This window comes from Panthera uncia, chromosome B4 (genome assembly GCF_023721935.1).
Source record: "Panthera uncia isolate 11264 chromosome B4, Puncia_PCG_1.0, whole genome shotgun sequence".
Classification (NCBI taxonomy): domain Eukaryota; kingdom Metazoa; phylum Chordata; class Mammalia; order Carnivora; family Felidae; genus Panthera; species Panthera uncia.
In genome coordinates, this window is record NC_064809.1 from 54,420,165 (window position 1) to 54,445,577 (window position 25,413).

Sequence of the window (25,413 nt, forward strand, 5' to 3'; positions counted from 1 at the left end):
CACTCTCTCTGCCTATCCCCTGCTCACTCACTCGCTCTCCCTCTTTCTCTGTCAAAAATAAACATTAAAAATATAAGTGGCTTTCTTTAAACAATTATTTCACTTGTCAAGGGATTTCCAAAAAAAATTAGGCAATAGATATAATACTATGCTCCCTCTTGTGACTAAAATTTAATCTAAATAACTGAAGGCTACCAGAAGGGAAATAATTAAACAAAAAGAATAAGCCTAAAAGGAAAATCTCATTTTTAAAAATATTGCTTAAAAAACAAGTTGAATCAGGGGTGCCTGGGTGGCTCAGTCGGTTGAGCGTCCACCTTTGGCTCAGGTCATGATCTCACAGTTCCTGGGTTTGGGCCCCATGTGGGGCTCTGTGCTGACAGCTCAGAGCCTGGAGCCTGCTTCGGACTCTGTGTCTCCCTCTCTCTTTGCCCCTCCCCGGCTCACGTTCTGTCTCTCTCTGTGTCTCAAAAATAAATAAATGTTAAAAAAAAATTAAAAATAAATGAAAAGTTGAATCACCATATTGTACACCTGAAACTAATATAACACTGTATGTTAATGATACTGGAACTAAAATTAAATTAAAAAAAAAAGATTGTAATTGTTTTCTAGTCAACCTCTCTTGACTACTGCTAAGCTGGGAAGCATTTAGATTTTTCTGACTACAGAATCCATCCTGACTCCCTGATAATATAGGGCAGGGGTCAGCAAATCATACCTTACAGGTCTGTTCTGTAAATAATCTGCAATCTGTTCTGTAAATAATCAAGTTTTATTGGAACACAACCACACTCTCATTTGCATACTGTCAATGGCTGTTTTCATGCCACAATAGCAAAGTTGAGTAGTTATTTTAGCAAAGACTAAATTATTTACCTGTACCTTCTGGTCATTTACCAAGAAAAATTTGTGATCCTTAATCTACAAGAATCTCTAAATCAGTGATTCTCAATGGAAGTACTGTTGGCATTTAGGATAGAACAAGTCCAGGTGCGCCAACAGTTCAGTTGGTTAGGCATCCGATTCGTGACTTCAGCTCAGGTAATGATCTCATGAGTTCAAGCCCTGTACAGGGCTCTGTGCTGACAGTACAGAGGGATTCTGTCTCCCTCCCTCTCTTCCTTCCCCCACGTCGCCCCTGCTTGCTCTCTCTCTAAATAAACTTAAAAAAAAAACAAAAAAAACAAGTCTTCATTGTACAGAGTTGTCCCTTGGTGTGTAAGACAGTCACCATTTCTAGTCCTCAACCATGATCGTCCTCCTCATCCCAACCATTATGACAGAAAACTTTCATTTAAAAAAATTTTTTTTAATGTTTATTTATTTTTGAAGGAGAAAGAAACAGAGCATGAGCCTGAAAGGGGCTGAGAGAGAAGGAGACACAGAATCCAAAGCAGGCTCCAGGCTCTGAGCTGTCAGCACAGAGCATGATGCAGGGCTCAAGCTCACCAACTATGAGATCATGATCTGAGCTGAAGTTGGATGCTTAACTGAGCCAACCAGGCGGCCCGAAAACTTTCATTTTAAAAATTCTCAGGGTCACCTGGTGGCTCAGTCAGTTAAGCATCTATCTGACTCTTGGTTTTGGCTCAGGTCATGATCTCACGTGCAGTGCAGAGCCTGCTTGAGGTTCTCTCTCTCCCTCCCTCTTTGCCCCTCCCCCACTCATGCTGTCTCTGTCTCTCTCAAAATAAATAAATAAATTTAAAAAAGAAACTTTTAGGGGCGCTTGGGCGGCTCAGTCGGTTGAGCGTCTGACTTCGGCTCAGGTCATGGTCTCGCAGTTGAGTTCGAGCCCCACGTCACGCTCTGTGCTGACGGCTTGGAGCCTGGGGCCTGCTTCTGATTCTGTGTCTCCCTCTGTCTCTGCCCCTTCCCTGTTCATGCTCTGTCTCTGTCTCAAAAATAAATAAACACTAAAAAAAAAATTTTTTTTTTAAAGAAACTTTTAGGGCACCTGGCTGGCTCAGTCAGTTAAGCATCTGACTTCGGTTCAGGTCATGATCTCATGGTTCACAAGTTCGAGTCCCACATCAGGCTCTATGCTGAGAGCTCAGAGCCTGGAGCCTGGTTCAGATTCTGTGCCTCCCTCTCTCCCTGCCCCTCCTTTGCACGCTGTCTCTTTCTCTCTCAAAAATAAATTTAAAAAACATTAAAAAAAAAAAACTTAAAAAATAATAAATGAATAAAAAATAAAAATAAAAATTCCTTGTAGATCACCACCATATTGAAAATCTTCTGCCTTAGACACAAATGACAATACATAAGCCAAATCCAGCGAACCAAAGTATTTTGTTGAATCACGCTTAGTTTTTTAAAAATGTATGAGTCTAAATTCCTTTAGATCAAAATCAACAAACTCCTTTTTTTTTCTGATAAACAAAGACAGAAACTGTACGGCTAGTGCATGAAATATTTCCTATCCAGCCTTTTACAGAAAAAAAGTGTCACCATGGGCTTTACACAGTCCTCTGTACTCCCTATTTAATTACACTCAATTATTTATATATATATAACCTATCTGGTCTCTGTAGACATTTACATTTGAGACCCCTACACAGGTCAACCTTTCCTGCTATACTACTTCTTTCTATACTATGTTGCTAATAAGCATAGTAAGATTATCAAGTATAGTACTGGGTTTTAAGCATTTCCCAGAGAGTAAGTAAAAATTCCATAAACACCCATTTTAAGCTTTAAATATACGGTGTCTAAAGATCTGAAATACTCAGTTTAGTTTTACATTACTTAACTTGAATTTCATATTAAAACAGTATAAATAAAATATCAGGAACACCTAAATACTTTCAACCTTCAGGTTTTCATGTCACCTTTAATAAAAATCACCAAAGGAAAAAACAATCACCACAGGGAAAAATGTATGTTAAACCAGTCTACTAGAATATTTCAAATCAAATGAAAGCATATAGGTAAAAGATAAAAAGCTCCATAAGAACAATTCATTGATTCATACTTACTCCTTCATTTCTTTGGATGGGGAATTACATGCAGGAAGGAATGCTGCCGGGCTACTTAGTTTATCCAGTGTACATGCTGTTCCTATGGCGCGTACCACTAACCCAGATTCGCCTTCCAGATCAAAACATTGTAAGTACCCAACAACTGCATTTCCTCTCATTTCAAGTACTTTCAAGCCAATCTTCCTCTGCAGTTCACCTACAAAAAAAGGAAGAAAACTCATTCTGCTTCAGATCTTGACATTACATGATATAAGACTGGATATGGTAGCAATAAAAAAAGACTTGGAAAAAATCACAGATTTTTAGAACTTGAAAAGAACCTAAAAGATTATCTGCTCCAACCTCCTACATTTCAGGGAGGTAAGATATTACTAGTGGCACTTTACAGATGCGGCAAGTTAAGATTCACTCATTCATGCATTCATTTACCAAATAATTTTTGGTTGTGTACTATGTGCCTGGCATTCTTCCTTTCTTCTAAGTGCTAGAAACACAGAGGTGAACAAAAAAGATATATTATTTAATATAGTAACTATAACATTATATATTAGGTATAAATATATTTATACTGATTCATAAATATTGTTTGGTATATTCATTAATATGTAATATTAATGTAATATAAAGGTGTTTATAATTTATATTTAAAACAAATTTATTATATGTAAGTATAAAATATTTATATTTATTAAACATAATATTTACACTTATTGTCAGATATATATGTAAATTTATATCCATGTAAATTTACATATACATACAAATTTTAAATGGTAAACAAGTTCCTCAAAGAAAAATAAAGAAACATAATGGGGTAAGAGTGTCAGGGAAAAATACAGGGAGCTACACCAAGTTGTCAGAGAAGGACTATGAAAAGGCAACAAAAAACTTTAGACAGAGTACCTAAACTCTGACTACAAAGAAATGCTAGAGGAAGGAAAACTAGAACCCAGTTCCCTACTTCCTTGCTCAGGGTTCTTTCTACCAGGCCACTTTATGAGCACAAATTCCTTTGTCTACCTAGTTAAGAAGGAAATACAAGCTTCTGGTTCAGACTTCCTCTTATAAAATGGCAACGCAGGTATGTTCAGGAAGATGGGGCCAAGGGTAGGGAATCAGTCATTCATAATTCATAGCCCTCACTGTTAACTTTCAGGTAGCATGTCAAAAGGAAGTAAAAATTGTAACAGTGTTAAATAAATCAGTAAGAAAGTTTGTTTTTGTTTTTTTAAATACCTGACATTAAAGAAATGAGTCTCTGTCTGGCCTCATTTGATGCCCTTGGTGTACGAATTCGATCAATCCATTGATATTCTGGGTCTTCATTGACTACAAGCTCTTCTACAAACCCATGAATTATTACAGCTCTATAGCACTTTGGAATAGATGTTGCTGTTAAAAGAAATTACCTGTTATGCTTCTATTTATCACAAGATTAAATTCAATTTAAAACAATTTACAACTAAGTTCTTACCTTTTGAATATATAATACAAGAATGCCTTTTACTGTGCTAATTTCAATGTAATTATAATAGTTATACTTCCAATCAGTCTTCTAAGTTCCATATTATTCTTAGAAATAATCATTTTCTTTAATGAGACCTCTCATCTTTCTTACAGCAAACACAGTAGAAACAAATCGTATTTTTATAATTTAGAAAACAGCTATAGACAACCTTAAACAGCATTCAATACAAAGTTTAAAAAACCAAAATTAAAGTCATCTGGTTAATCATTAAAAAAATAGGCAGAAAGTTGATAATGAATACAAAACACTTTATTCAAAGTACTTTGAAAAAGTTCTGTACAACACATATTGCAGCCTCAAAAATCAAACTATTACCTTTCTGACATAATCTGAGGAGTCATAAAGCCCTGCAGTTTCCAATAATCCATGGCCATATGGCCAACTGGTTTGGCAGTCTATACTACATAACAAACTCATTTAATATATAGAATTTCAAATGTCATTAGATTTAAAATAAGATCTAGTCAGATTCAAAAAGGGGAGAACCTAAAACCAACAAACAAAAACAACAACAACAACAAAAAGGGGGGGTGCGGGGGGAAAACCTGAGAACATCTACACCAAACTAGTCTCTTAAAATGGGTATCATCCATGCCTTAAAGCTAACTCAACTACTTAGGAGTTTTCAACCCTATGAATCGAGGCTGGTTGTGACTGCCCACATCTGCCAATGCCAGCCCATACTACGTGGCACTTGAGGGACTGTAACTGTAGATGCCTACTGAATTTTGGATAGCACCACAAGGTTTGGCTAGAGTGCTCTGCTCCTATCTTACAGTGTCTTATACTACAGTAAAATAACAATGGATTTTTCTTTTTCTTTTGACAGTTATATATAGTTCATTATAGTCAGTCATATCTTTTTCACATTTGACAAGAGCTACTTGTTCTAATTCATAAAAGAAAAACTTAATAAGCAGTAAAATATTCATCTCTGTGAAAATAATGAAGATATGTGAAAATTATTTCAGAGCTTGTTTTTCAGAGGTTGCCCTACTGGACAAGAGTAAAATTTGCATTAGATGAGTGGCTGCAAGCTTCTCCATAAGTTTGTGTCCAATAATAATGCTTGGCAAGGCCACTAGAGTCTTCAAAATACACATGTCCACCCACCACAAATGGCTCCATATCTCTATTATCTAATTTTCGACAGCCCATTCCGCATAAATCTAATTATGTCACACATGTAGCCTCATCAAATTTGTTTCCCCAAATGTAGATATGAGAGTGTGGATTTTTTTTCATTGATTGTGAAAGTACAAGTCCATCTCCCCTTATGTTGCTGCTGACTACTGACAATCAGCTGACATCAAGGTAGCATATGCTACTGTTCAGATACAGAATCACCTGTTTTAGAACATCATGCTTACACATAAGCAGTTCAGCAAGGCAGTGATTTTCTTTCAATAGGTGGCCTAGATGAACTGTGGACTCTTCCTGTTCGCCATACAGTATAGGCAGGTATAGGCTTATTCCCTTAGTTGTTTGGTTTTCAGGTAAGACTGTAGCAAATGCTAGCACATTTTGCATTTCCAGACCACAGTCACTAGGATATCACTTCTCTAAGGATGAATTAATTTGTAGCATTCCTGAAAAAAAACATTCTACCTGTATTTTCAAACTTGTTTCTAGTCATTCTTAGATATTTCGGAGTTGTATTATTATGTGGTGCTTTAGCAATCAATTCTCCACCTTTGGACCCAATATTTATTAACATAAGATTTAAGTAAACAAGATTAAGTTGTTTCATTAATATATGGATTGTTATTTAAAATTCTGGAAAGAACCCAAAATCTTCACCACTCTTTCTACTGGCATTAAGCAACTGTTACCAGCAATGTTTAATGTGATTCCTTCCAGAGTCTGGAGTAGAGGCTGGAGTACAAGCCAGAGTAGGGTCAGGAAGAGTGATCTCCTTCCTGCTGCCTCACAAACTCCTCTGACCTCGTAGGCATGATAACCATGCATACCTCATGTCCCACTGGACTATTCTAACAAAAATTTCTATGAACTCAAAAAAAAAAAAAAAAAAAAAAAAAAAGATTGCATTTACTTTAAAATCAGATAAATAGTCCCCAGAGCTACAATAATTGTTTCTAAGAAATTAATAATTTTCTCTTTGGCATTAAAACCAAAGTATTATAGGTTTTCCATTAGCTTTATGAAATATTTGATTTCCTATATTTAAAAGTTAAGTTTCCTGTTAAATGAGAAATAAAATGTGTTTACTTACTGCAAAAGAATTTGACTCCACATGATGACTGCCTAAATCGATTTAAATCATTGAAGAGGTCTACTTTTACAACTACATTGATTTCCCCACGGATACCTAGAATTTCAAAAGGAAATCAAGTTTCTACGTTAACAAAATAAAGCACAACTAAATAATCCAGCAAATGAATGCCAAGTGATGATTTAAAGATAATGTATTAATCAGGGTGCCTGGGTGGCTTAGTCAGTTAGGCGTCCGACTTCAGCTCAGTTCACAATCTCCTAGTTCCTGTGTTTGAGTCCCACATTGGGCTCTCTACTGTCAGTACAGAGCCTACTTCAGATCCTCTGTCTCCTTCTCTGTCTGTCCCCACTTGTTCTCTCTCTTTAAAAATAAATAAATAAACTTAAAAAAAAAGAATTAAAAAAAAAACATATCAATCATAATAGCAATGCTTTGTTTACTAATTATGTTCATTGTAAGTAATTTATTACATTTTCTGACGAACATGTATCCACTAAAGAATGAATAGAATTTTCATTTCTATTACAAGTCTCTACTTATTTGAATCAAGTGTAACTGGAAAGGAGCCCCATTTAAAGTGATGACAACGATGATGATGATGATGATGATGATGATGATGATGATGATGAAGGTAACAAGTGAGCATGGATAACATTCTAAATGCTTTATAAGTAGTATCTCAAAGTGCTCACACCAACCCAGTAAGGCAATTTCCGTAGTACTATCATCTTCACGTTACAGAGGAAGACATTAAAGTTTAATAAAAGTTAAATAATTTGCAGTGTCAATAACTAGTTAAGTAGTACAGCCAGGATTAGAAGTCAGATCTTTATGATCCCAGAGTAAATGGTCTTAACAACTAATGGAAGAATCTGATTTAACACAAAAGAAGTTTCATTCTTTTCAATGAATGTAGTAAGTTAAAATGAGCTAAGAAATTCCAAAAATAAGGGTTTTCAACATGACCTAATAAATAAAAATGACCCAGTCTCTATCTCTTAACATTCACTAAATATTTTTACTGGACTGTCCTGACTTCATGTCGAATTCATACTTATTGAAGAAGGCCTTCTAAGAGTGACTTGCTCATTTGCCCACTGAAATAATAAGAGATTACATTCCTAACAAAGGGTCCATAAATATATTAAACCAATTATAAACAGTATTTAATATAAAATATTTAGAAAATTCATTCATTCATACTGCTATGCCTTTAATCCAAGCCCAGATTAATTCTCCAGTGGCTTGTTTTATTGGTAATTTACTATGGGATTGGATTTTATTTCCTAACTACAAAGATAATACATTTACATAGAAAAAAGTAAAAGAGGAAAAGAAGAAAAATAGGATTACAGTCCAGAAATAAAACTATCCAAGAATAAACATTTTATTATGTATTCTGCCAATTTATCCAATGATATCACATATATGCAATTCTTTTGTTTTTAAACAAATATGGAATCATCCTATAATAATGTTTTATAATCTGAATTCTATAAAATTTTACAATTTCACAAATCCTTTTATTTCCTTATGCCATTGTATTCTTAAAACACGCATTTTGTTCTGGCTGTATAATTCATGGTCTATATATGCTCTAATTTATTTAAGTAAATCCTCTTTTCCAATACATTTTACCATTGTAAACATTAATAAATAATAATAGGATCTAAGTATCACAATAAACACACTCTTACATAAATCTCAGCAAACATCTTAATTTTCTTATAATAAACTACTATCAATGGAATTGCCAGGTCAAAAATGTAAAACAGGCAGAAAGATGCTAGACTGTAGAGAGGAACATCTGCCAGCTCTTTACGGGTCCATCTGTCATTCTAAAAGAACGGTATATTTGCAGGCTGGCAGTTCTCAAACGTTTTAATGACAGGACCACTTTTACAATCTTAGAAATTATCGAAGACCTCAAAGAGATTTTATTTACACGGGTCATCTATCAACATTTACCATGTTATAATTAAAATTAAAATTTAGAATGAAAATTAAAATTAAAGCTGAGAATTTTTTAAAATATTACTATAAACATTTTTATAAAAATAACTATTTTGAAAACCAAAAAAAAATTAGTAAAATAGCACTGTTACATTTTTGTAATTTTCTATAATGTCTAGCTTAATAGAATACAGTTAGATTCTCATTTCTGCTCTGCATTCAATGTGTGGTAACACCATACATCATGAAACCTCTAGAAAACTCCACTGTACACTTGTAAGAAAGTGAGAATAAAAATGGCAAATGACATGTAAGTATCATATTAAAACTTCTCATCTCCCTCATAGAACCTGTGCAGGGACCCCTAGGTGTCCCCAGACCACACTTTGAGAACCCTGCTTTAGGCAACAAAAAACCTGAAGAATTTTTAAGCAGAAAAATATCAACATTATCCACTTGAAAATGTTTCAGAAATAGTACCAATGTTAGATGATTTTTAAATAATGCATTAACTTACTATACTGCATATATTTAGAAGGGATTACTTCAAATTATGTTCACAAAAATAACAATTCTACCAATAATACTTTATGACTATTAAAGAAAACATCTTTTAAAGATATTTTAAAACCACCACGTGTAGCACAAAAGTGTTTAAGGATAAATTTTTAAAACTATGATTTATTTTCTTAAAATATACTCCTTACCATGTATGGTATCATAAATTGGAAACCACCCTGAGATGACTGTTGCAGCTTCACTGTAGAGTAAAGGGTCAATATCAATGTACACTTTACCAATGGCATCATTTGCACTGTATGTGTCATGGTCAAGAACTGTGATCTGTAGAGGTTCATCTTGTAAATCTTCATCGTCCACCTAAAAGTATACCTTAAAATTAAATCTTTTAATTTAAAAATCTTCATTACCATAAATATATACATATGACAAATGTAAAAGATTACTTATTTCTGGGAAAAAAAAAGTACAGATTGATCTCTAAGCACAAAGGTAAAGGGATTAATTTGCACAAAAGTTGTAACCCCTTCTCCTATAAAAGATGCCAAATTTCTAAAGAAAAAAAAAGTACAATTTGCCTCCAGGCACAAACATAAGATGATTAACACCCAAAAGGTTTTAATTTCCTTTTCTACATAGTTATTCAGTGTTTCACTACTCTGCTTATAACGTCAAGCAAAAATGCTTAAGGAATGTCAAAACAGCTTCCATAGATTACCTACAGGAGAGCAAGGATGATAACGAGAACAATGATACCATAAATTCTAAAGACAATTTTGCAGAGTAAAACTGTAGGCAAAACTGGGGCGCCTGGCTGGCTCAGTCTGGGGAGCATGCAACTCTCGATCTCAGGGTTGAGTTTGAGTCCCATGCTGGGTGTGAAGATTGCTTAAAAAAAATTAAGAAGGAATTATTGTTGATAGCACTGATGTAATAATGTAACTGGATGATTAGCTTTCAAAAAAGAGGGTCCTTCTCTAAAAATTAAAAATTTATGAATGATATTGCATAATATTTTGAATATTATTTGTAAGAAAAAACAATTTAAGTTCATGAGTTAAGTAAATGAAATAAATGTCTGTTCTCTCTCCTTTTACTTATTATCAATTACTTATCACATGCCAAGCAAGCACTAGCTATAAAGAGGGACTACAATGGAAAATGCAATGGACTAAATGTTTCTATCCCCTGAAAATCTATATGTTGAAGCCCTAATCCCCAACATGATGTTATTTGGAGATGGGGAGGTAATTAGGTCATAAGGGCAAAGACCTCATGAATGGGATTAGTATCCTTATAAGAAAGACAGGGAGAGATGATCTCTCCCGGCCATGTGAGGACATAGCAAGAAGACAACTGTCTACAAACCAGAAAGAGGGACCTCACTAGAACAAAACCATGATGGTCCCTGATCTCAGACTTCCCAGGATCCAGAAATGTGAGAAATAAAATGCTATTGTTTAAGCCAGCCAGTCTATGGTATTCTGTTACCGGCAGCCCAAACTGACTAAGGCAAAGAATGAGGCAAAAAGAGATTTTTCCCTTATGGAAGACATGCTCACTATTTTGGCTGCCCTCCTCTGCATACCATTCCATCCTCTAACTTGCTGGTTCTCCTCATCAAAGGTAGTGGTTAGATTGAACACAATATTATAGGTATTAGTAAGACAAGGACAAAATATAAAAGGATTATTATTTCCTATAATTAAAATATTATACTTTTTAAATGCAGCCTATGGATGTTTGTCATTACAGCAGACACACCATACTGTTAAGACAGAGTTTGTGAGCCAAAAAAAAAAAAAAAAAGAGTCTGTGGTTAACTAAAATCCCTGTATCTTCCTTACATATGCTTTGGTCAAGTGATAGCTCTGCAGTCGTACACTTTGGTTAGTTTTTTAACTTAATTATGAAATATCATGCCTTTCCCCACCCCCATTCAATTTCTTATTGATTTTAGGCTAACAGTCCAACTTCTGAAGATTATTTAAGTATTAAAGTATAAGAAGGAATTATTGTTGATATCACTAATGTAATAATGTGGATGATTCACTTTCAAAAAAGAGGGTCCTGGGGCGCCTGGGTGGCTCAGTCGGTTAAGTGTCCGACTTCGGCTCAGGTCATGATCTCGCGGTCCGTGGGTTCAAGCCCCGCGTCAGGCTCTGTGCTGACAGCTCAGAGCCTGGAGCCTGTTTCAGATTCTGTGTCTCCCTCTTTCTCTGACCCTTCCCTGTTCATGCTCTCTCTCTGTCTCAAAAATAAATAAATGTTAAAAAAAAAAAAAAAATTAAAAAAAAAAAGAGGGTCCTTCCCTATAAGTCAGACATAATTAAAAATTTATGGATGATATTGCATAATATTTTGAATTTGCCTTGAAATATTCCTCCCACTCCACTGATCACCACCTATCCTGTATTCCATTTTACTCCAGCTCTTTCTTCCAGCCTAGAATACTGATGTGATCACTGGAACTCCATCTGCTAAAGTGGAGGCTAACGCGACCATGAATATGGAAGCCACAGGCTGTGAATGATGGAAAAGAAAGACAAAAGGGTCCTGGGTTCCAAATGATTGCATGGAGCTTCCAAATACCATTACACTGCCTGGCGTAATATTTCTTTTACATGAAAGAAAACTAAACATCCATTTGTTCATGATATTTATTTAAGAGTTCAGAACCTATAAACTAAGGCCAATTACAACTGACAAAAAAGGTTTAAAAAGCATATAACAAACGTTAACTATAAACACAAAGTTTAAGAACATTTTTCAGGAGCACCTGGGTGGCTGAGTCAGTGAGGCATCTGACTCTTAGCTTCAGCTCAGGTCATGATCTCATAGTTCGTGAGTTTGAGCCCATGCTGAGCTTTGCATTGGCAGTACAGTCTGCTTGAAATTTTCTCTCCCCTCTCTCTCTGGCCCTCCCCCAACTCAGGCTAGCTCTCTCTGTCTCTCTCACACACACAATAAACATTTTTTAAAAAGGACATTTTTGGGGCACCTGGGTGGCTTAGTGGGTTAAACGTCCGACTCTTGGTTTCAACTCAGGTCATGATCTTGCAGTTTGTGATTTCGAGCCCCACGTCAGGCTCCGTGCTGAGAGTGCAGAGCCTGCTTGGGAATCTCTCTCTCCCTCTCTCTCTGCCCCTCCCCTGCTCTCTCTCTCTCTCCCAGAAGTAAACAAACTTAAAAAAAAATTTTATGAAGGAACATTTTTCACACAATATACACTATTACTAGAAGTACTAGCCAAAATAGTAAACTTGGTAAATTTTAAGGGAAATGGCTAGTAACTTCAGTTACTAAATCTCATTAATATTATAAAAATCCCTTATTTCATAAAAATACAAATATATTATTTTCCAAAGTTATCTCAGCTACTTGAGTATTTTGCAGCTTTAAAAATTACTAGTACTGCATCATCAATAAAATGAAATATTCTTATGCCCCATATCATGAAATTTACTAATACAAAATGCCCACCTCTTCCTACCATTCCAATAAAAAATGTAACTCACCAAAAATATTTTTTTTAAGTTTATTTATTTTTGAGAGAAAGAGAAAGAGTGAGCACACAAACAAAAAAGGGGCAGAAAGAGAGGGAGAAAGAGAATCCCAAGAAGACTTCACATCATCAGCACTGAGCCCCACACGGGGCCTGATCCCACAAACCACAAAATCATGACCTGAGCCAAAGTCAAGAGTTGGATGTTCAACAACCTGAGGAACCCAGGTGCCCCAACAAGACTATTTTTTTTTAACCATTTCTAAGGTTATGGAAGAAAGGAAAAAAAAAAAAGCCATCAAAATGAAGCTATATGAGCATTTGAATGTTTTGCTAGGATGATGAAAAACACTGTTATTCTAATTCCATCTGAAATCATGTAATCAAGTTTGTCTACTTTCTCTGATTCTTATATTCCACATTTTCACCTTAATACTTAGTTTAAAATGACAAAAAAGATTTTATGCATGTGCAAACTGATGCATTTTCAAAATACATAATGTCAATTTTAAAACAGCAAGGGGAAAAAATGTGTATATATATGTATATGTATATGTGTATGTATATGTATATATACGTGTACATGTATATACGTATATATATGAAAGAAAACAGAAAAGGAATCAAAATGCTCCATGACAAAAAAATCAGTACAAAAGAACAAGGTTGGATTCACACGTTCTGATTTGAAAATTCACTACAAAGATACAGTAATCATAAAAGTATGGTAATAGCACAAGGATATATAAAACAATGGAACAGAATTGAGAGTCCAGAAATTAACTCATATACCTGTGTCCAACTGACTTTTGACAAAGGTACCAAAACCATTCTATGGGAAAAGAACAGTCTCTTCAACAAATGGTACTGAAACAACTAGATTTCCACATGCAAAAGAATGAAGTTGAACTCTCACTTCACAGTATTACAAAATTTAACTCCAAATGAATCAATGACCTAACAGATAAAATAACAGATAACAGATAAAAAAATAACAGATAAAATAACAGATAAAACAGATAAATAATAACAGATTATTATAATAGATAAAATAATAAAATCTTAGGAAAACACATGGTAGTGAATCTTCATAACCCCAAATTTGGCAACAGACTCTGATTTGAGACCGAAAGTGTGAGCAACAAAAGAAAAGATAAATTGTACTGCAAAATTAAAAACATTTATGCATCAAAGGAAACTACCAAGAAAAATGAAAAGACAACCTACTGAATGCAGGAAAATAATTGCAAATCACAGATCTGATAAGAGTTTAATATTCAGAATATAAAAAACTTTTACGGGGCACCTGGGTGGCTCAGTTGGTTGAGCGACCAACTTCAGCTCAGGTCATGATCTCACAGTTTGTGGGTTCAAGCCCCGCGTTGCGCTCTGTCCTGATAGCTCACAGCCTTGAGCCTGCTTCAGATTCTGTGTCTCCCTTTCATCTCTACCCCTCCCCCACTCAAGCTCCGTCTCTCTCTGTCTCAGAAATAAACATTAAAAAAAATTTTTTCTTTAATTAAAAAAATAAAAATAAAAAGAACTTTCACAAGTTAACGACAAAAAAATAAACCATCCAACTTAAAAATGAGTAAAGGAGTAGGGCACCTTCGTGGCCCAGTGGGTTAAGCATCCAACTTTTGTTCAAGTCATGATCTCACAGTTCGTGAGTTCAAGCCTCGCATCGGGGGGCTTAAAAATTTTTTTAATATTTATTTATTTTTGAGAGAGAGTGTAAATAGGGCAGGGGCAGAGAGAGAGGGAGACTCAGAATCTGAAGCAGGCTCCAGGACCTGAGCTGTCAGCACAGAGCCCATTACGGGGCTCAAATTCATGAACGGGAAGATCATGACCTGAGCCAAAGTTGGATGCTTTAGCCAACTGAGCCACTCAGGCACCCCCCCACACAAATTTTTAGTTGAGCAAGGAACTTGAACAGTTTTCCAGAGAAGACACACTGTGAAACACATGAAGAGAGACTCACCATGACTAGTCATTTCAAAATGCAAGTCAAAACCAATGACCTACAACATCACATCTACATTTTTCATATTAAGCTAGTCACCAAGTCCTGTGAAGTCTACCTCCTTAATGTCATCTCTAAATATCTTCTCTGGGGAGTTAAAACATGAGGTGGTAGTTCCAAGTACAAGAAACTCAAATGGTCCTTAATCCTAAGAAATCATGTCACCTCATTCATGAGGAAAATGGATATGAAAATTACACTGCAAATGTCACTTCACACCTACTAGGATGGCTATGATTAAAAAAAAAGGGCGGGGGGGCGCCTGGGTGGCTCAGTCAGTTAAGCCTCCGACTTCGGCTCAGGTCATGATCTCACAGTTTGTGAGTTCGAGCCCTGCAGGCTCTGTGCTGACAGCTCGGAGCCTGGAGCCTGCTTCGGATTCTATGTGTCCCTCTCGCTGCCCTTCCCCGACTTGTGCTCTATCTGTGTCTCTCAAAAATAAATAAATGTTAAGAAAAAAATAATAACAGAAAAAAACAGGGGCACCTTTTAAGTCAATTAAGTATCCAATTCTTAATTTCAGCCCAGGTCATGATCTCACAATTCACGGGATTGAGCCTGCATCAAGCTCTGTTCTAACAGCACAGAACCTGCTTGGGATTCTCTCTCTCCCTCTCTCTCTGCCCTTCTCCTGCTCATACTCACTCTCTCTCTTTCTCTCTTTCAAAATACATAAACATTTAAATAAATAAATAAATAAATAGTTGGTCTTTTAAATTTAAAAAAAAAATAACAAAGCTTGACAAAGTTGTGGAAAACCTGGAACTCTCATTCATGCTGTTGGGAATGTAAAATGGTGCAGCCACTAGGGAAAAGTCTGGCAATTCCTCAAAAAGCTAAATATATAATTTATCATATGACCCACCAATTCCACTTCTGGGCATATAACCAGAAGAACTGAAAACAGGGACTCAAACAGACACCTGTACACTAATGTTTATTGCAGTATTATCCACAGTAGCCAAAAAATGAAAACAATCTGAGTATCCATCAACAGATAAATGGATAAACAGTGACATACACATGCACAGAGGAATATTATTCAGCCATAAAACATAAAGAAATTCTAATACATGACACAACATGGATAGACCTTGAAAACATTATGCTAAGTGAAAGCCAGACACAGACAAATATTGTATGATTCCACTTATATCTAATATAGGCAAATTCGAAGAGACAGAAAGTAGGTTAGATGTTATCAGAGTCTAGGAGAAGAGGGAATGGGGGTTATTGCTGAATGAATTTTTTTTTTTTTAATTTTTAACGTTATTTATTTTTGAGACAGAGAGAGACAGATGAGCCAGGGAGGAACAGAGAGAGAGGGAGACACAGAATCGGAAGCTGGCTCCAGGCTCTGAGCTGTCAGCACAGAGCCAATCCGTGAGATCATGACCTAAGGCCAAGTCAGGTGCTTAACTGACTGAGCCACCCAGGTGCCCCTGAATGAGTAATTTCTGTTTGGAGTGATGAAAAGTTTTATAATAGTGATGTTTAGACAACACTGTGAAGGTAATTAATGCTATTAAATGATACTTAATAATGGTTAAAATGGCAACATTTTTTATATATACTTTTTATTACAACTTTTAAAAAATTTAATCTGTATACTGTTCTTAAGTGATTTTTGGTAACTGTTAGAATTACAGTAACGATAATATAATACTTCTGAGGGATTCTATTTTTTAAATGTTTTTATATTCATACACTATATTTTCTTAACATTATTTTTTAACGATAATATAATACTTCTGAGGGATTCTATTTTTTAAATGTTTTTATATTCATACACTATATTTTCTTAACATTATTTTTTAAAAACGCAATAGTCTTAGCAAAAAAAAAAAAAAAATTTTATGGTGTAGGAAAACTACTATACCTGAAATAAAAAGTACTCCTACATTCCTAAGGGAAAAGGGTCACCTCTCACCTCCAAAAAAATATACTCAAAAATGCTGACATTTAAAAACTTACCTCAAGGAGCTTCAGTCAGTTAAGCGTCAGACTCTATTTCAGCTCAGGTCACAATTTCCCAGTTAGTGGAATCAAGCCCCACATTGGGCTCTGCACTGTCAGCAAAGCCCACTTGGGATTCTCTTTCTCCTTCCCCCATCTCTGCCACTTCTCCGCACACACATAAGCGCACTCTCTCTCAAAATAAATAAACTTAAAAAAAAAATAAAAATAAAATAATTAAAACTTACCTCAAATTTAAACCATTCTGAGTTCCACTGAGGGTTGAGGGACTTGAGATACACATCTGTTTTAAAGGTGGTATTACCAAATTTTACCTAAAAACAAATAAATGATCAAATATAAATATCAAAAAATGTGAATAAAAGTAAATTTTAACATCAGGCAAGCAATGGGGGGGGGGGAGGGGGAGGGGGATGAACCATGAAGGAGGAAAAAAGGCAACTATCCCCTGAAATAAAAGAGAAGAAAGCACAGATGGGTCCAGTAAGTTCATAGGCTATACCTGAAATAAGAAATTACTCACTCTTCGACTAGCTCTACACAGAAATTAAAACCAGACTATTTTGTCAATATGAAGGAAGGAGTCAATATAGCCTTCAGGAATAAAAGTTCAGACAAAAGAGGAGTCTTAATGGCAGAGGACCAGCAAGAATAAAATCAGAAGGTAAAAAAGCCAGCTGACCATCCTCTCACCATCTCAGCATGAGAATCCAGAACTATAGCACATTATTGTGAGAACTTAGAAATAGCCTTGTGAGGGTCTGGGTGGCTCAGTCAGTTGAGCGTCCAACTCTTGATTTCAGCTCAGCTCATGATTTCACAATTTGTGGGTTCGAGCCCTGCATCAGCCTCCATGTTTAAAGTGCAGAGCCTGGTTGGGATTCTCTTTCTCCTCTCTCTGCTCCTCCCTGCTCACTCACACACACCCTCTCTCAAAATAAACAAACTTAAAACATATATATGTATATGCCTTGTATTTTCCACTTCCCCGTTTTGTTATTTTTTTAAGCCCTTATTTGTGTGCACACATAATGATCAACAGCAAACCATTATCATTAAGGGTTTTATCTTCAGGAACAATGTAAGGGATTGTATGGGGAGACTATCTTATTTCATAGCCAGTCTTGGCATACACTACATCACAAAGATCCAAGGGGCACCTTGGTGGCTCAGTCAGTTAAACGTCTGACTCGATTTCAGCTCAGGTCATGATCTCACAGTTCATGATGAGATTGAGCCCTGCATCATAAAGCCCACTTGGGATTCTCTCTCCCCTTCTCTATCTGTCCTTCCCACACTCGAGCATGCTCTCCCTCTCTCTCTCAAAATAAATAAACTTTAAATCACAAAGATCCAAAATAAGAAAGGAATGAAGAATGCAAAAAGCAAACTAAATCCCTGGGGCTTTCTTCAGACAAAGAATGGAGATTATAAAATCTGACTGAACCCGAGAAGTCGTCCAGAAGCTTAAAAGCAAAACAGCTAGGGAACTACTATTTCCTAGATGGTCTTGCCTTTCCTAAATTTGATCTCTGCCCTAATTCTATTAGTTTTTACCATTATCTTTCCTAACCTCTAAGTTCACTAAAGCTTATCCCCTTTAAGACAATACCCAGGACATAGTTTTGCATACTGTAGATTCTTAGTAAATGCTAGTTCAAGCAAATAATCTACGAAACCTCCTTTCCTTTTTGCAAGAAATCTCCACTGGTTTTATAATATTTGCTTTTGTTGTTCTATCAGTTCAGGAAATTTTCTAAAAGCAAAAAAAAAAAAAAAAAAAATTTATCTTCTGTATATTTTTCTAGGTGTTTTATCATTTAATTTGAATTATTAGGCACAATACCAAGTACTAAATATGTACTTAGGCAGCATAGTTAGAGGGTAGAAAAGGTTTAAGAAATTCAGTAAAAATAAGAACTTTTTGCATGGCAAAGTATATAAAAGGGGCACCTGGGTAGCTCAGTCAGTTAAGCATCCAACTTCAGCTTGGGTCATGACCTCAAGGCTCCTGAGTTCAAGACCCGCGTTGGGCTCTGTGCTGACAGCTCAGAGCGTGGAGCCTGCTTCAGTTTCTGTGTCTCCCTCTCTCTCTCTGCCCCTCCCCTGCTTGCACTCTGTGTGTGTGTCTCTCTCTCTAAAATAAACATTAGAAAAAATTTTTTAAAAAAATATAAGAAAGTCAAAAATAGGGGTGCCTGGCTGGGTCAGTCAGTGGAGCATGTGACTCTTACCATACTTTTGATCTTAACCAAAAGGACGAGAAGCAATGGGGCGCGAGCAACTCTTGATCGCAGGGCTGTGAGTTCAACCCCTCGTTGGGTGTAGAGATTACTTAAAAACAAAATCTTTTTTACATAAAGGAAGTCAAAGATAAACAAAACACTGAGACAAAGTATTTGCTAAATATGTACCAAACAGCTACTTTCCTCCATTTTTAATGAGCTCTTATAAAGCAATATGAAAAAGATCAACCCAACAAAAAAATGGGCAAAGGACATGAACAGACAATTCAAAGAAACAGAAATACAGATGGTTTTTATTTATCTATTTAATATATATGTTTTTAAAGTACAGTTAACCCTTGAACAACATGGGTTTGAACAGCACGCATCCACTTTATAGGCAGATTTTTTCAGTAAATATACTTGAGAACTTTTTGGAGATTTGTGACAAATTGAAAAAACTCATAAACAAAATGAATAGCAAAAAACCCCCTAGAAATAGCAAATAAACTAAGAAACAGTTATGTCAGGAATGCATAAGATATATGTAAATACCAGTCTATTTTATCACTTACTACCATAAAATACACACTAACTATAAAAAGTTAAAACTGATCAAGACATGCAAAAAAAAAAAAAAAAAAAAAGACATAAGAGCATACACAATGCCATTTGCAGTTGAGAGAAATGTAAAGATGCAGTGTTAAATCATAACTGCATAAAATGAATTGTAGCACACACTGTAGTACTAGAATAATTTCATACCACTTCCTATTGCCACTGCCATGAGCCCAAGTGTTTTGAGTATCCACTTAAAACACTGTACCATGCTACCTATCTCCATGTGAGCAGTTCGTCTCTCCAGTAAATTGCATACTGCAGCACAAAGTAACCTCTTGCAGTTCTTGAGTATTTTTCATTGTGTTTAGTGTAATACTGTAATCCTTGAATAACATCATGGGACCCATACAAAGTGCCACTAGGGTTGCTTGAAGTGCTTCCAAGAATCAAAGAAAAGTCATGACATTAACAAGAAAAAGCTGAATTGCTTGATATGTACTACAGATCGAGTTTTACAGCTACAGTTGCCTGCTGCTTCAAGATAAACGAATCCAGCATAAGGACCACTGTAAATAGAGAAAATTCGTGAAGACACCGCTGCAGCTATGCCAACAGGTGCAAAAACCTTGCAGTTTTTGAAAAATACCTTTTTACTTCATATTGAAAATGCAGCTTTTACATGGGTGCAGGATACACTACACTCTAATATGATTCAAGAAAAAAGTGAAGTCATTATATGACAACCTAAAGCAAAAGGAAGATGAAAGATCTAAAGCAGGATAATTTAATGCCAGCAAAGGATAGTATCTTGATTTTAGAAAGAGGACTGGCTTACAACATGTCAAGATAACAGGAGAAATAGCTGCCACCGACCAAAACACAGCAGACAAGTTCCCAGATGCCACTGAAAAAATCACTGAAAAGAAACCTGCCTGAACAGGTTTTTGATGCAGACACAAGTGCCTTATTCTGGTGGGGGGAAAAAAATCCCAAAAAGGGTATTTATTAGTAAGGAAGAGAAGCAAGCTCTGGGGTTTGAGGCAGGAAGGGATAGGCTAACTCTACTCTTTTGTGCAAATGCAGTCAAGTTTATGATCAGGACTGCCCTTATCTATAAAGCTGCTAATCCCTAAGCCTTGAAAGGAAAAGACAGACACCAGCTGCCAGTCTTTTGGTTATACAACAAGGTCTGGACAACAAGAATTCTTTTTCTGGATTGATTCCATTGATGCCTGAAGTCAGGAAATACCTTGCTTCTAAGGGACTGTCTTTTAAAGTTCTTTTGACATTGGACAATGTCTCTGGTCACCCAGAACCCCATTAGTTCAACACCAAGGGCATCAAAGTGATTTACTTGCCCCCAAATACAACATTTCTATAATCAGCCTCTAGATCAGGGGGGTCATAAGGACCTTTAAAGCTCATTACACATGGTGTTTTTTGGAAAGGATTGTCAACACTATGGAAGAGAATTCCACGAGAACATCATGAAAAGTCCAGAAGGATTATACCACTGAAATGCCATCATTATTATAGAAAGAGCCATGAAAGCCATCAAGCCTGAAACAATAAACTCCTGCTATAAAAAAATGTGTCCAGATGTTGTACATGACTTCACAGGACTTACAACAGAGCCAATCAAGGGAATCATGGAGGGGAGCCTGGCTAGCTTAGTTGGTAGAACATGTGACTCTTGATCTTAAGGTTTTGAGTTCAAGCCCCACAATGGGCATGGAGACTACTTGAAAAAAAAGACTTTTTTTAAAAGGGGGGAATCATGGAAAAGACAGTGGATATAGCGGGGCGCCTGGGTGGCTCAGTCAGTTCAGTGTTCGGTTCGGCTCAGGTCATGATCACGCAGTCCGTGAGTTCGAGCCCAGTGTCAGGCTCTGTGCTGACAGCTCAGAGCCTGGAGCCTGCTTCAGATTCTGTGTCTCCCTCTCTCTCTGCTCCTCCCCCACTCATGCTCTAGCGCACGCGCACTCTGTCAAAAATAAATAAGCATTAAAAAATTTTTAAAGTAATAATAAAAAGATTGTGGATATAGCAAAAACGGTGAAGGGTGAAGAGTTTCAAGGTATGGATCTTAGAGAAATTTAAAAGCTAATGAACACCACACCAGAAGAATTAACAGAAGACAACTTGATGGAGATGAGGGCTTCCAAACCAGTGCCAGATAATGAGAAAAAAAATGTAAAAGAAGCAGTGCCAGAAAATAAATTGATATTAAACAACCTGACAGAAGGGATCTGAGTATTCAAGACTGCTATTGACTTCTCTTACAACATAGACCTTTCTAGGATACTAGCACCGAAACTAACACAAACAGTGGTACTGTACGGAAATACTTTTCGAAATATGAAAAAGCAAAAATGTTAGAAACTGCAAATTACCATGTGCCTCCCTTTCCTGTCTCCCCTTCCAGCTCTTCCACCTGTTCCATTTCTGCCACCTGAGAGCAAGACCATCCCCTCCTCTTCCTCTACCTCTACATATTCAACATGAAAGCAATGAGGATGAAGACCTGACAATCCACTTCCACTTAATAAATCATGCTGTACAATTAATAAGCGTATCTGTTGTGTGAGTGTCTTCATGTGAAAATCTAATAACTGTACAGTAAGAACCGTATAAGGCATTTCTGTGCCATCATCAGATGCCTAAGTAGTCATTGTGTACTAGACTTGTATAGAAGCGGTTAGCCTATACTTATATAGATACAGGTGAGCAATAGTTAATACAAAATTAATCACATTATTTTTCTGTTTTATAACTTTGCTTTCAAAGAATTATATACCACACTGTGCCTCTCCATTATTGGAAAAACTGTGTATCAGCCTATCATCACGGGTTTTTTTTTTTTTTTTTTTAGCTACATTTCTAATACAGCATTATTACATTTCTAAAACTGCAATACTGTGTATCATAAAAATTTTTCAATAAAAAATTTTTTATAACAATTCATTTGTTAATGTATAAGCAAGGCTCCTGTGAAGCAATCCTATCAATTACACTAGGCTACCATAAAGCAATCATACTGCTGCTTCTTTGTTACCAATGTATAAATCATTATACTTCTAAATGAAGAATTTCTTTTTCACAGTATCTTTCCATTTTTGATGTCTAGTGTTAGTAATATGTGGAACATCTACTGTGTTTTGTATCATTTAAGACAATATTGATGTAGTTATAGATGATTCACCTTGTAATCATACAGTGTAAACTTACAGTATCTATAACACAGAACAGTACTATAAATATATTTTCTCTGCCTTATGATTTTATTTATTCTGAGAGACAGAAAGAGAGGGAGAGAGAGCACACACATGGGAGAGGGGCAGAGAGGGAGAGAGAGAATCCCCTAGCAGGCTCTACACTGTCGGCAAGGAACCTGATGTGAGGCTTGGTCTCACGGTTTGTGAGATTTCTTCAGCCAAAATCAAGAGCCGACACAAGTCCACTGCTTAACCCACTGATCCATCCAGGTGCCCCAATGATTTTCTCAGTATCACTTTCTTTTCTCTAGCTTATCTTAGTGTAAGAATATTATGTATAATACATTTCACATACAAAATCTGTGAACCAACTTTATGTTATCAGTAAGCCTTCCAGTCAACAGCAGGCCATTTGTAGTTCATTTTGGGGGGAGTCAAAAGTTACATGTGGATTTTCAACTGTGCTGGGTTGGGAGAGGGATGTCAACTGCCCCTAAGAGGCCCCACCCGGTTCCAGGGTCAACCATACATCAAAAGATGATCAACCACATTCATACTATAAGAAATGCAAACTAGGGGCGCCCAGGTGGCTCAATCGGTTAAGAGTCTGACTTCGGCTCAGGTCACGATGTCACAGTTCATGAGTTCGAGCCCCGCATCGGGCTCTGTGCTGACAGCTCAGAGCCTGGAGCCTTCTTCAGATTCTGTGTCTCCCTCTCTCTCTGTCCCATCCCCACTCATGCTCTGTCTCTCTCTGTCTTAAAAATAAATAAAACATTAAAAAAAATTTTTTTAAGAAATGCAAACTAAACCAACATTTTTACCACATTGGCAAAAAATTTGAAAACAGTGTTGATGAGGTGCTCTAATACTTTGTTGGTGGGAATATAAATTAAAACAGTGTTGATGAAGTGTTCTAATACTTTGTTGGTGGGAATATAAATTAAAACAATCTCTAAGGACTGTAGTTTGACAATGTATCAAAATGTTAAATGCCTATACTCTTTAACTTTATATAGAAGTGCACAATGACATATACAGGCAGCATCATGGTAGCCTAAGACTGGAAATAACCTAGATATCCACCAATTTGGAACTGGTTAAATGAAGTATGGTAAAGACACACAGTCCAAATGCTAATTAGAAGAATGAAGCAGTTCTCTGCACTGGTATAGATCACCAAAATAGATCTTTCTTCAATGGAACAGCATGTATAGCATTCTTTGGGGGAAAAAAATGCCAAAATGTTATAAGTCATGTAATATATGCCTACATACTGCACAGGTTATTTGAGAATGTACAACAAATGGTAACAACGGACCCTAGAAAAAACAGAACAGGTTGGTTAAAAGAAACACAGTATGAGAGGTTGACTCATTTTGTACCTTCTGATTCTGAACCATGCACATACACTTCCTATTTGTAAAATGTATTATTTTAAAATTCAAAAACATAAAAAATTCAAATCATATTATATTTTCAAATATATTCAAATCATATTATATTCAAATCATATTTATTTTGATTAAAATTATAAAATTCTGGATCCACTTCCAGGAATTTATCCTAAAGAAACATTTTCACATGAGTCTCCTTCCTAAAAAAAAAAAAACAAAAAAAAAACCTAAAAAATCTAGTCATTCAATAGGAAAATTATTGAGTAAATCACATGTATCCCCACTAAAGAATGGAATTGATTTTATGCACTGTCATGTGGAAACGTCAATGACACAATAACTGAAAAACAAGTTATAAAATATATAAAGCATTATTACAGTCGTTTTTTAAAATATGATAAAACTTTTTTTTTTGAAAGGAAGGAGGGGGAGTAAACAAACACATGTCAAAGAATTGACAGCAATCATCTCTGAAGAGAGGACTGACATGGTAGGAAATACAGTACAGCGTACAGCATAGTAAGTACAAAGGAAGGGGCGTTCAAGTTTTACTTCTGAATTATTTCAATCTTTTGTAATGGGAGCTATTCATGTATTACTTCAATAACTTATTTTAAATCACAAACAGTAAAGAATGAAACTTAATGGGGATGGGGAACCCTGAGAAGAACAGAAATTACTGTTCAGTTACAAATTTCATTACATTTTAATATTCAAAATATCAAGGAAATACTTATTGCTTAAATTACCCAGTAACTGCTTAATTTGAAGTAAAATGTGGTTAGGATCATAAAACTATTCAAAACCTTTCGAAAGCCAAATGTACTTAACGGTTTGGATTCAACTGCCAAAACTACCATATCATTCTTTACGTTATGAATTCAGAGCCCCCTTCAGGTTTGTCCCACTATACTGTACTGTTATATTGTGCCTTTCATTGTTTTTTTTTTTGGTCAACTGCCCATTCTAGATACAGTAAAGATCTGATAGCTCCAAACTGCATTAAACAAACATTTTAGAAAAAGGAAAAGGCTAAAGTGTGTATTTTTGCAAATTGTGATGATTCCCCTTCTACTAAAGAATCATAGTTCATTTGGTCTTATTTAATTTGAAGGAGATTTTATTACCCAGCAATTAAATGAATGCCTTACAACTTTATTAAAGAACCTCAGGGATTTTAATGAGATTCCCTAGTAAAGTAAAAGCATTCTCTTTCCCCACTCATTAGCTAAATTACCTTGAAAAAGTTATTTAACCTGTTATTTAAGGCTGTTTCCTCTTCTGAAA

General features: G+C 35.8%; 1 protein-coding gene and 1 pseudogene across 4 annotated transcripts in view; both read right to left on the bottom strand.

Moving 5' to 3' along the window:
* Positions 1 to 25,413, bottom strand: part of C2CD5 (C2 calcium dependent domain containing 5) — a 100,755-nt gene that overhangs the window by 68,704 nt on the left and 6,638 nt on the right. For all 4 annotated transcript variants that reach the window (XM_049625185.1, XM_049625181.1, XM_049625182.1 and 1 more), the window contains exons 3-7: positions 16,956 to 17,042; positions 9,409 to 9,580; positions 6,746 to 6,841; positions 4,221 to 4,376; positions 2,982 to 3,180 (exon numbers count right to left, since the gene is read on the bottom strand). In XM_049625185.1, the coding sequence (XP_049481142.1) occupies positions 2,982 to 3,180; positions 4,221 to 4,376; positions 6,746 to 6,841; positions 9,409 to 9,580; positions 16,956 to 17,042 (710 nt within the window). The remainder of the gene's footprint in view (positions 1 to 2,981; positions 3,181 to 4,220; positions 4,377 to 6,745; positions 6,842 to 9,408; positions 9,581 to 16,955; positions 17,043 to 25,413) is intronic.
* Positions 5,199 to 6,726, bottom strand: LOC125918898 (leucine-rich repeat-containing protein 34-like; annotated as a pseudogene).